The sequence below is a fragment of the Centropristis striata genome, chromosome 1 (genome assembly GCF_030273125.1).
Source record: "Centropristis striata isolate RG_2023a ecotype Rhode Island chromosome 1, C.striata_1.0, whole genome shotgun sequence".
Classification (NCBI taxonomy): domain Eukaryota; kingdom Metazoa; phylum Chordata; class Actinopteri; order Perciformes; family Serranidae; genus Centropristis; species Centropristis striata.
Window position 1 is genome coordinate 2,149,843 of NC_081517.1, and position 13,124 is coordinate 2,162,966.

Below are 13,124 nucleotides of genomic sequence, written 5' to 3' on the forward strand. Positions count from 1 at the left end.
TTTTTTTTTTTTTTTTTTTACATAAATAAAAGATCGTAATACTTATTCCACTACTGCTTCTTTTACTGATATTCAGTGGTGGGAGAAGTATTCAGATCCTTTACTTAAGTAAAAGTACTAATTCCACACTGTGAAATTACTCCACTACAAGTAAAAGTCCTGCATTCAAAACTTACTGAAGTAAAAGTAAAAAATGATCAGCATCAAAATGTACTTAAAGTATCAAAAGTAAAAGTACACGTTATGCAGAATGGACCCACTCAGATAATTTTATATATATCAAGTATATTATTGGATTAATATTATGATGTATTTATGTAAGCAGCACAAGTAATCAAATGTAATTTGATCAAGTTTGGGATCGTTTTAACTATTTAATATACTGTTACAAGGTTTAATTAAAAAACAACAAGTCAAATCACTTTAAATGTATTTTCTTATGTTAAATCACGACCTGTAAAGTAACTAAAGCTGTCAGCTAAATGTAATGGAGTAAAAAGTAAAATATTTGCCTCTAAAATGTAGTGGAGTAGAAGTATAAAGTTACATAAAATGGAAATACTCAAGTAAAGTACAAGTAAGTCAAAATTGTACTTAAGTAGAGTACTTGAGTAAATGTACTTTTTTACTTTCCACCACTGCTGATATTATGATAATATTAGTGAGCTGTTTGTAGAAGAGGAACCTGTGGGGCGCTAGGACCCTGAGGACCATTCGGAGGCTACTGATAGCATTATGCTAGCAGAGGCTAGTGTTGTCACAGGGATTCATGAGCTACCTTTTATCATTTTAATACTTTAATTGAGGTAAGAACAAACTACACTCCTAAATAAGATGTGCCTATCTAAATAATATAACACGGTAATGGTGTCTTTTTTTGGTCATTTTTTTTTCTTTTTTGGGTCATTTTGTGTCTTTTTTTGGTCATTTTGTGTATTTTTTGGTCATTTTGTTTCCTTTTTTTGGTCATTTTGTGTCTTTTTTTTTTAGTCATTTTGTGTCTTTTTTTGATCATTTTCTGGTCAATTTGTGTCTTTTTTGGTAATTTTGTTTCCTTTTTTTGGTCATTTTGTGTCTTTTTTGGTCATTTTGTGTCTTTTTTTGATCATTTTCTGGTCAATTTGTGTCTTTTTTTGGTCATTTTGTTTCCTTTTTTTGGTCATTTTGTGTCTTTTTTGGTCATTTTGTGTCTTTTTTTGATCATTTTCTGGTCAATTTGTGTCTTTTTTGGTCATTTTGTTTCCTTTTTTTGGTCATTTTGTGTCTTTTTTTTTGTCATTTTGTGTCTTTTTTTGGTCATTTTGTTTCCTTTTTTTGGTCATTTTGTGTCTCTTTTTGATCATTTTCTGGTCAATTTGTGTCTTTTTTGGTAATTTTGTTTCCTTTTTTTGGTCATTTTGTGTCTTTTTTTGGTCATTTTGTGTCTTTTTTTGGTCATTTTGTGTCTTTTTTGGTCATTTTGTTTCCTTTTTTTGGTCATTTTGTGTCTCTTTTTGATCATTTTCTGGTCAATTTGTGTCTTTTTTGGTAATTTTGTTTCCTTTTTTTGGTCATTTTGTGTCTTTTTTTTTAGTCATTTTGTTTCTGTTTTTGGTCATTTTGTGTCTTTTTTTGGTCATTTTGTTTCCTTTTTTTGGTCATTTTGTGTCTCTTTTTGATCATTTTCTGGTCAATTTGTGTCTTTTTTGGTAATTTTGTTTCCTTTTTTTGGTCATTTTGTTTCCTTTTTTTGGTCATTTTGTGTCTTTTTTGGTCATTTTGTTTCCTTTTTTTGGTCATTTTGTTTCCTTTTTTTGGTCATTTTGTCAACATGCATGTTAAATTGCGGGTCGCGACTCAAAAATAATACTTATTCCACTACTGCTTCTTTTACTGATATTATGATAATATTAGTGAGCTGTTTGTAGAAGAGGAATCTGTGGGGCGCTAGGACCCTGAGGACCATTCGGAGGCTACTGATAGCATTATGCTAGCAGAGGCTAGTGTTGTCACAGGGATTCATGAGCTACCTTTTATCATTTTAATACTTTAATTGAGGTAAGAACAAACTACACTCCTAAATAAGATGGGCCTATCTAAATAATATAACACGGTAATGGTGTCAATAACCGTATGTTGACATTAAATCACTGTCAGAATGCCAGACAGTAACTAACTAGCTAGCTAGCTAGCTAACGTTATAAACAGCGTTAGCTTTAGCTGCTAACATTTAACATTTGAGTTTATTGTTGTTTTGGTGACCTGACTGTTTATAAACATGGCGATCATCCAGTGTCCACTGGACATTAATAACTATCTGCTGGTTAATAGAACCGTGTCGCTGTTTGTCAGTAACTAGTCGGACCCAGTTAGCTAATGAGCTAGCAGCCCATCCCAACTTGCACCGAGGCTAGTTAGCTATAGCTGTTAAATCTTGTGGCATACATTTTTAGCAAATGTCAGCTGTTGTTTATTTCTAGTTAATTGTGTCCGTTTTGGGTAATTTCCGTGAGCTCAGGCGGTAAATAATAATTCAGACGTTATAGCAGGCAGTGGTGGGATGTAACTAAGTACATTTACTCAAGTACTGTACTTAAGTACAATTTTGAGGTACTTGTACTTTACTTGAGTATTTCCATTTTATGTAACTTTATACTTCTACTCCAATACATTTTGAGGCAAATATTGTACTTTTTACTCCACTATATTTAGCTGCCAGTTTTAGTTACTTTTCAGATTCAACATGAAAAAATACCATCTATTTAATATGATTACACATTTATAAAACATAACAGTGTGTTAAGTAATTAACATTAGTCCTATCTGGACAACAGTAAAATGATACATACATAAGTGCATCAATACAAATAATCTTATAATATATTTAGAATATATAAAACAATCTGAGTGGGGTCGTTCTGCATAACGAGTACTTTTACTTTTGATACTTTAAGTACATTTTGATGCTGATACTTTTGTACTTTTACTTCAGTAAGTTTTGAATGCAGGACTTTTACTGTAGTGGAGTAAATTCACAGTGTTTTATTAGTACTTTTACTTAAGTAAGGGATCTGAATACTTCTTCCACCACTGATAGCAGGTTACTGTGCTGACCTAACGTAAATGTTTACGTTCATTAGGAAGCGTTATAGCGTTACTTTCCAGTTTGTCACCCTGTTAAAATAATCGCCTAACTCATTTTTTCAAGTTTTACAGGAAACACCAAAAACTTCACCAAAAGTGTAACATATGACATTTATTGATCATTTCACTCAAAAAGGATGTAACAAAGGATGGCTATTGGCATAGTAATAACACTGTGTGTAAATTATGTAACTTAAGAGAAATAAATGACTTAGCCAATTTTTTTGAACATGCCTTTGTGACTTAAGCAAGATATGGTAACACTTTATTTTGAAGGTGTCTACATAAGAGTCACACAAGCCTGTCAGAAACATGACATGACAAGTATCATGAGCATTAATGTTACTTCAAAGTGTCATTAATGTTCATGACACATCCCATGTCATGTTTATGACACGCTCATGTCACTCTTATGTAGACACCTTAGAGCAGCTTTTCTCAACCTTGGGGTCGGGACCCCAATTGGGGTCGCAAGATGATTTCTGGGGGTCGCCAAATCATTTTGGAAGTCAGCTCTGTCTCCACTGTGTTAAAGTGTTAATGTGTTTTAGTCTTTTTGGTCATTTTATGTCTTTTTTTTTGTCAATTTGTGTATTTTTTGGTCATTTTGTTTCCTTTTTTGGGTCATTTTGTGCCTTTTTTAGTCATTTTGTGTCTTTTTTGGTCAATTTGTGTCTTTTTTTGGTAATTTTGTGTCTTTTTTTGGTCATTTTGTGTCTTTTCTGGTCATTTTCTGCCTTTTTTCGGTCACTGTATGTCTTTTTTGGTCATTTTGTGGTCAATTTGTGTCTTTTTTGGTCATTTTGTGGTCAATTTGTGTCTTTTTTGGTCATTTTGGTTCCGTTTTTTGGTCATTTATTTCTTTTTTGGGTGATCTGAACTGTGCGTCATTCTGTTCAGTGAGTGGGGTCGCGGACAACATGCATGTTAAATTAGGGGTCGCGACTCAAAAAGGTTGAGAACTACTGCCTTAGAGTAAAGTGTTACCAATATTAGTGTCAACAATAAAACACTGATAAACTAAACTGATAACTAAACAATCTCCCTCTAGCTCTTCTTTGCTGGGTTCTTATCTGATCCCTATGAATGTGGGAAATTGTCAAAGAGGTGATGATCTTAAAGGGGTAAAATCATGATCTGATTAACTGAGGATGTAGGTGATTTTACCATAGGTGGCTATGAGGAGATGATTTAGGCAAAAAAAAAAAAAGACAAAAAATGACTTGTTGCTGGCTGCCATATATCTTTGTTATGATGAGTATGGGTTTATTTCTTTTCCATTACACTTGGTGTTGAAAACATCTCTCTTATGCACCAAATCCCAGTCTGAAAACTGTCCAAACAGGTTAAATATATGTAATTATGAAAGTTGGGAGAGTCAAAGTACTAAGGGGACAGACTAAAAAATACACATTGTTGGTTTTGGTCTTTTCATGGGATTTGTTCCGTGTAACATAAATAAAGAACATTGATCATTGTACCTTCAACTGATGCCATTCAACAGAAGTCATCTTGCCATTTCTTTATCACATGATTTATTTACATCTCTGTCTTAGACTCCGTCATGTCTCAGGTGGAGAAGAAGGCCGGGCTGCTGAGAAGGACGTCGTCCTCTAAGAAACCCTTGAAAGAGAAGGTGGTGCTGATGTATGATGAGATTTTTGCAGTGAGTATCATAGTGTCAGTGATGGGAAGTACATTTGTAATGGAGAAATAAAATTGTGCACAAGTTTAAACAAAACCCTGTTTGTTTCTTCGTTTTAGAAAGAAGACCCAGCCAAGAACAACCCTCGCTTCTGGGACGAGCTGTTTCTTATGAAGGTAAACTGAAGGACAGAAATACTTGACCAAAAAAAAAGTGGCAGCAGGAAAGCTAACTGAGACGTGGATAATATCAGTTATACACTCAAAATATGTGTGCAACTAACAATTAATTAGGACAAAAATAAATAACCTTGAAATTATCCTGTGTAAATGTGCAGAAAATATTTTAATAAATTAATAGGAGGGCCAGGCTTATGTGCAGAAAATGCAGTTGTATGTTTAGCTTTTTAAAATATCCAGCTGGAGACATCAAGTCAAGTCAAGTCAAGTCAAGTCAAGTCAAAGTTTATTTATAGAGCACATTTAAAAACAACCTCAGTTGACCAAAGTGCTGTACAGTTATTAAAATAGAATAAATCATACACAACTGGGTATAAATAAAAACAATAAAAAGAATAAAATACTAAAAACAGTAAAACAATAAAATAAAATAGAATAAAATAGTAATAAAAACTCAATCCAAAACAGAGTTAGAGATAAAAAAAAGACAAATAAAAGGGTAAAAAGTAAAAAAATCAGATACAGTACAAACAAACAGGACACAGATTAATCCCTAGCAGAGGACTGTGAAAGGCGTCCAGTGGTTTGATTTGCATAGATTGTGCTGCTCTAACTGTCAAAGCTGATACTGATACTGCTACTGTGATTTGTGAAAAGTGTCAATTGAAACTTGCTAATTCTTGTCCATGAACACTGTTCCTTCCTTTCAATTCAATTCAATTCAATTCAAACAACTTTATTTATCCCAAATAGGGCAATTCAGTTTGCAGTCTCCAGTCAGACAGCGCACGACACAAAGCAAAAACAAAACAACAAACAAAACAAACAAACAAAACAAAAGCAGGACAGCACATAAACCAAACAATTCCCTCTGTCAGTGGCAACAAATCAGTGTGAGGGTAGCAGCAATATCCAGTCCCCAATGGACCACAGTGCAAACAATCTCAGGACAAAATGAGGGGAAGAGTAATAAATAAATAAATATATTTCCAACTTATGGCTGGAATAAACAAATAAATGACTAATTACTGCTATCGGTAGCATTTAGCAGCTTGATAGCCGAGGGAATAAAAGAACTGGCGTATCTATTTGTTCTCCTTGGAGGGGCAAGAAACCGCCGTCCGGAAGGCACCTCAAACTATCTTTTTCCTCACTTAATCTTTTTTTCTGTACTTCTGTCTTTCCACCACGATTCAGGTGAACCTTGAGTACCTGGAGTCCAAGTTGGAGAGTGTAGATGGGGAGGAGGTTCAGCGGATCCAGGACAACATCAACTCTCTGTTCCACCACTGTGTCCAGGCTCTGGGAGAGGAGCACCAGATCAAAGTGGTCAATGCCCTGCAGGTAGCTGAAGCTCAGGAGAACAAGCTAGATGTTCACCTGCAAACATTATTTGCAGATGTTACCATGACAACAGCAGCAACTCAGTTATGCTGATGCACGGCTGGGCTGTTAATGCAGTTTTATTTGCAATTATGATTTTGGTTTGTGTATGAAAACAAGATAGCAAGATAAAACCAATATTGTGACACTTTCAAGTTCACAATGATGAAGAACATTAAAGTGCACTCTACCGGTCAAAAATTTTAGAACACCCCAATTTTTCCAGTTTTTTATTGAAAATCAAGCTTGTTTTTTATTGAAAATCAAGCAAATGAACAGCTTGAAAGGGTACAAAGGTAAGTGGTGAACTGCCAGAGGTAAATAAAAAAAGGTAAGCTTAACCAAAACTGGAAAATAATGTACATTTCAGAATTATACAAGTAGGCCTTTTTTCAGGGAACAAGAAATGGGTTAACAACTTAACTCTATGGAGTCTTGGGCTATTTTGTCCATTTTTGAATTCTTTTCATGTCTTTGTAAGTCATTTTGTGTCTTTTTTGGTCATTTTATGACTTTTGGTGTCTTTTTTTAGTCCTTTAGTCCAACATAAAATGTGATTTTGAATCTTTTTTTACTTTCAAAACACTATCATGCTCAACAAAGAATTTTAAATGTTGCAAATGTGCATTAATTTCAGAGTAGACTGAGACATTAAACTGCATCATTTTCAATTAAATTCTGGAAAAGTTGGTGTGTTCTAAAACTTTTGACCAGTAGTGTATATAGACTACAATACTATTCTACAACATTACATTATACAAAAAATACATTACATGACATTATACTACTATACAGTATAGTTGATCTTATTTATTTTCATCTAATTTATTTCTGACATTTATTTTTTCAAAGTCAATGAGTGATTGTCATATAATCGTGATCTCAATAAACATAATTGTGATTATGATTTTTGCCATAATCAAGCAGCTGTATGCTAATGAGCCTATAACTGTAATTTATATTGTCTTTGGCTCGTCAGATTCACTTTTGTTTCACCACTTAGATCCATGAATATGATTTTTTATGTACCCATTTCACAGTATTCACTCTTTTAGCAATGCCTGTGCTCCTCTGCCTCTCTCCCCAGACACTCTGCGCACTTTTCCGGGGGGTTCACCAGAAAAACAAGTCTGCATCTGGCTTTGACATCATCAACATGCTCATGGGCTTCGACAAGGCTGAGCAGAGAATGAAGGTGTGTGGAAAAAAATGCCTTGAGAGGACCCAAAAAAGAACTGAAAGAAGTGATTTGTGTTCATTCATGTCATGTCATGTCTTTTTTTAACTTTCTTTTTATTGATTTTTCAGTGAAAAACAGGTACATCAGACAGGGTCATCCATAGCAAAATACAATTACTTTTTTTTTGAGGTTTTATTCTAAACAAAGGGCTGGCAGAACTCAGGTCCAGTGACACAAAATACCTTCGTTTGTGCTGTCCACAAGGTCACCGGTACAAAAAATAAAATAAAAAAGAACCCCATAACAAGCGGAAATGGAATATATATATATACATATTTATACTGGGGGAGAAACGCTCCTGACCCAGGGGAAAAATATAATAATATAAAATAAAAAGATTTTCCCACACAGAATATGCAATCACCTCTCATACATGTAGTCCCTCCATTTCTTCCAGTATTGGTCACTTTTTTCAGTACTGTATCTCAGGGAAAATGTTAACCTTTCCATGTTATATATTTCTTTAACTATTCCTATCCAATCTGAAATTTTCGGACACTCCTTGCTCAGCCATTTCCTGGTTATTGATTCATGTCATGTCTTGTGTTTGTGTCTCCTGCAGGACCTGATGGAGAGACTGGACAGCCTGCTTTGTGGGGACGGCTCAGAGAGTCTGAAGAGCCTTTGTCTCAAACTGCTGCTGTGTCTGGTGACGGTGAGTCAAAACATAAAGACGAATACGACAAATCATTGTGTCATACATAGGCTGTGGGGAATTCATGTTTTGCTGTTTTAAAAAACAAGCTTAACATCACAATTATGTGAAAAATGTGTTTACATCTATGCACGACACTTTGCTATGTTATTAATATTATTACTATTATTATTATTATATATACTGTTGCTGCCATTATTACTATTATTACTATATACTGTAATATACTACTATTATTATTATACCGGCCTTATCCGGCCTTATTTATTATTATTATTATTATTACTATTATTATTATATATTATATTATTTTACTTGTAATTACTTTATTTATATTTTCTCTTTTTACTTTTATATTGTTTATTATCTATTATTACATATATTATATTATATTATATATATATTATATACTGTACTATTATTATTATTATATACCATCTAGTCACTATAGCATAGTTGCCATCATATCATATCACCAGTTTAATTATTACCATCATCTTGCCAACCATCCTACAAACTGATGTTCTTTTCTTAACTTCTTAAGTGTCCTTGTTCTATTCTGTGTTTTTTTCTATTGTTGTTTTTATTTATGCTACCTCAGTATTTTATTCTATTGTATTTTATTGTACTTGAATACCGGACTGCTGTGACAACCGAATTTCTATCTATCTATCTTACAGGTAACAGACAATATTAGTCAGAACACCATACTAGAATATGTGATGATCAACAGCATCTTCGAAGCTATTTTACAGGTAAGTCATTCGTTTAAGACTATGTTTACTGTTATTGGGGGATTTTGTTTGTTTGTTTCTAAACAGTTCTTCTTCTTATTGGTTCTCTGACTGCACCCCCCCCTCAGATTCTGTCAGATGTGTCCAGTAGAGGGCAGCATGGTTATGATGCTGTGGTCCTCCTGGCCCTGTTGGTCAACTACAGGAAATATGAGGTGTGTACATAAAGTCACATGGAAATGTTTTTGTCAATAAGAAAAGCCTCTTTAGCAGCAGGGATGCAATCGTTAAGAAACTGTGCAGTAAATCTATCCAAGATTGATTGATTGATTGAGAATTTTATTTCGAACATGTAAAAGTCGACAAAAACACTAAAATAAGATAGAATAAAAGTGAAATGAATAGAATTGGTAACACTTTACAATAACCATCTAAGTGATGTTTATAGATGGTTTATAGACCAATTATTAATCATTTACAAAGTGCTATACATATTTAATCTTTAACTGTTTTCAAACAATTTCTTAAAGGTATAAGAATCATTTTTAAATAATTTACATACTTAATATGGTGTTAAAAATGTTATAATGAGTGCAAAACTATTAATAAACTAAGAATTATAATGTAATTGTTTGTTTAAGTCAGTTTACCATTTATAAATGATGGTTATTGTAAAGTGTTACCAAAGAATTATACAATGAAAGGAAAAAAAGAGAAAAAAGAAAAGAGAAGGAGAACAGGTCAGACCTGGTGACACTGAATAGATAGTGAAAGTGCATCAAAAAACTCCAGAGATCAGTTTTCCATTCCTCCACTTTCTTTCATTTCTGCCATGACAAAGAAGCTGATATTCAAACTGTCTCAACAGTTTAGATACAATAGAAATCTCTTTTTTTCAGTGCAGGTTGTACAGTACAGTGCGTCATTTCTAGGAAGTCTGTTACTCAATTGAGAGTTACACCACACCCACGGTAAACATGAGGAAATAATAAGAGTTTAATTACAGCTATTCACAAAGGGAATGCCTCAAAGCTCACAGGAATAAAATCATTGTAGTCTAAGAAAATGGGCTCATTCATGAACACATCAACAGGATATTTGTGCAGGTAAAAGCTGAACATAACGTTTCTATCGGGCACCAGATGAATATAAAAGCTTTGACCTGGATATGTTATTATATATATATTACGGACAAGCAGCAGCCTTCTTGTCTGAAAAGTGAAGCTGTAAATCTTTTTTTTTTTTTTAATAACCAGCAAGGGGGGCAAAAAAAGGCAGACTGCATAGAAGTCTATGAGAAAATGAGCCTACTTCTCACTTGATTTATTACCTCAGTAAACATTTTCCTAATGAGTTTATGGTCTCAATCGTTAGCTTCAAGTTTTCTTTAATACAGCGTGATGTTCATTTTGTAAATTATAGTTTCATTTAGAGTAAAATAGACAATAAAGCAGAGTACTGTTTAGGGGCGTGGCTTTCTTGTGATTGACAACAGCTAACAGTGATATCTGGATGGGAGCTATCCATATTTTCATCTTTCACAGTGTGTTTTCAGTTTATGAAAGTTAATTGAAGCATTTTGGTCCCACCAAAAATGACCCTGTTCAACATTCAATTATATTAACCCATAAGAACCCAGACCCAGTTATCCATAAAGGAAAGTTATGGGGGATAAATCACAGACCAAGTGGACCACGCAGAACATATTTATGATGTGGGGTTTTTTGGTCATTCTGTGTCTTTTTTTTAGTAATTTTGTGGTTTTTTTGTGTCTTTTTTAAGTAATTTAGTTTTTTTCTGTCATTTTGTGTCCTTTTTTTTTTTTAGTAATTTTGTGTCTTTTTTGGTCATTCTGTGTCTTTTTTTTAGTAATTTTGTGGGTTTTTTGTGTCTTTTTTAGTAATTTTGTGTCTTTTTTGGTCATTCTGTGTCTTTTTTTTTAGTAATTTTGTGGGTTTTTTGTGTCTTTTTTAAGTAATTTAGTTTTTTTCAGTCATTTTGTGTCTTTTTTGTGTATTTTTTAACTAATTTAGTTTTTTTCTGTCATTTTGTGTCCTTTTTTTGTAATTTTGTGTCTTTTTTGGTCATTTTGTGTCTTTTTAAGTCATTTTGTCTGTCTTTTTTGTGTCTTTTTAAAGTAATTTAGATTTTTTTGGTCATTTTGATACTGCCTCCAGCGGCCCCCAGGTAATTTGAGTTTGAGACCCCTGTTCTAGAATATTTAAAGTGCTTGTTACATGGGTGTCACCGTGGGTTCTTATGGGTTAAAAGACACTGTAAGGAGTGGGCTCCACCCTGTCATCCAATTAAATTTAATGAATTTAATTTCATCTTGGAAAAAAGGGATTTTCATCTCCATTTAGAGCAATGTAGGGAAAATAAAGTCCAGCGTCAAAAGGGTCATAGGGTCACTTCTGGCTCCAAAAAAGGTGGCTTTGTTCACTTTTTCAATAAAGTCTATATGGTCAGGTATCAAAAGGACACTTGTCCTACATTTCGATGACAGCGAAGCAATCACTCTCTCTGAAAAAGCCTTCCAGTTCATTTCCCTCTCCAGATATTTTCTGGAAGGATAAGAGTGGCAGCGTGGGAGGGGATAAAAGGATGAGGAGTGAGATTTTGGATGCACCCTCATGTGAAAGCAAAACAGGCATCGAGACAAGGAGCATTAAGTAAAATGTGTTCTCCAAATGTGTCAGACATGGCTAAAGTGTGCTGTAACAGTCTGCATTTTAGGTGTAGCAGCAGCATAAAAAATATGGCTAAATATCCAACTAATAAAGAGGGAATCATTTTATAATCCAGAATCATACAGGCTTTGCATCCCTGTTTGTTCCCAGGAATGTTGATCTCGATGTATTGCATTACTGAACAGTGTGTGGAGCCTGTCTGTAGAGCAGCAGTTCTCAACCTTTTTGAGTCGCGACCCCCAATTTAACATGCATGAACAGAATCTCACACGCACAGTTCAGATCACCCAAAAAAGAAACAAAATGACCTAAAAAAGGAAACAAAATGACCAAAAAGGAAACAAAATGACAAAAAAAGACACAAAATTAACAAAAAAGACACAAAATTAACAAAAAAGACACAAAATTACCAAAAAAGACACAAAATTACCAAAAAAAGACACAAAATGACAAAAAAAAGACACAAAATGACCAAAAAAGGACACAAAATGACCCAAAAAAGAAACAAAATTACCAAATAAGACACAAAATGACCTAAAAAGACACAAAATTACCAAAAAGACACAAAATGACTCAAAAAAGACACAAAAAGACCAAAAAAAGACACAAAAAGACCAAAAAAGAGACAAAATGACAAAAAAAAGACACAAAAAGACCAAAAAAGGACACAAAATGACCCAAAAAAGAAACAAAATTACCAAAAAAGTCACAAATTGACCTCAAAATGATAAAAAAAAGACCAAAAAGACACAAAATGATCAAAAAAAGACACAAAATGACCAAAAAACACACAAAATGACAAAAAAAACACACAAAATGACCAAAAAAAAAAGACATAAAGTGACCAAAAAGAATAAAACACATTAACACATGAACACTTTAACACAGTGGAGACAGAGCTGACTTCCAAAATGATTTGGCGACCCCCAGAAATCATCTCACGACCCCAATTGGGGTCCCGACCCCAAGGTTGAGAACAGCTGCTGAAGATGACATCATCAGAATAGCTTTTTAGGCTCAATGCAGTATTAACTTGAATATTAAATTATATAATGCTTTCTAATTTCAATGATTCTCTCTTTTTTTTTCCTCCAGTCTGTGAATCCATACATTGTAAAACTCTCCATTGTGGACGATGAGCCAACACTAGATGTAAGTATGTGGTTATAATAAATAAGAATAATAAATAACCTGTGTGATGGAGGCGTTGGCCTTCACATCAAGCAGATAATCAAAGGTTTGGATGTTTTCTCTCCCAGGGAATGGGGATGGTCGTCCACCAAGCTCTGACAGAATATAACAGGTGAGATCTAACAGTGTCCATGTGTCAAAAATGTGTTTTTAATGATGCGGTTCACGGTGCACAGCTGGCGTCATCACTTTAGTTTGATGTCTCTCACAAATGTTCTATTTCTATTCTCCCTGAAGAAGAAAAAAAAACAGCCCTTTTATACTTTTAGTTATTTATATCTGAC

The 13,124-nt window shown here is 33.8% G+C and overlaps 1 protein-coding gene across 1 annotated transcript in view; it reads left to right on the plus strand.

The window, feature by feature from the left end:
- Positions 1 to 1,935: 1,935 nt before the first annotated feature.
- Positions 1,936 to 13,124, plus strand: part of armh3 (armadillo like helical domain containing 3) — a 45,098-nt gene continuing 33,909 nt past the window's right edge. Inside the window, exons 1-10 of the mRNA XM_059350610.1 lie at positions 1,936 to 2,037; positions 4,680 to 4,789; positions 4,888 to 4,944; positions 6,145 to 6,291; positions 7,418 to 7,525; positions 8,133 to 8,225; positions 8,906 to 8,980; positions 9,088 to 9,174; positions 12,745 to 12,801; positions 12,909 to 12,952. Coding sequence (XP_059206593.1) covers positions 4,688 to 4,789; positions 4,888 to 4,944; positions 6,145 to 6,291; positions 7,418 to 7,525; positions 8,133 to 8,225; positions 8,906 to 8,980; positions 9,088 to 9,174; positions 12,745 to 12,801; positions 12,909 to 12,952 — 770 coding nt within the window. The 5' untranslated portion in view covers positions 1,936 to 2,037; positions 4,680 to 4,687. The remainder of the gene's footprint in view (positions 2,038 to 4,679; positions 4,790 to 4,887; positions 4,945 to 6,144; positions 6,292 to 7,417; positions 7,526 to 8,132; positions 8,226 to 8,905; positions 8,981 to 9,087; positions 9,175 to 12,744; positions 12,802 to 12,908; positions 12,953 to 13,124) is intronic.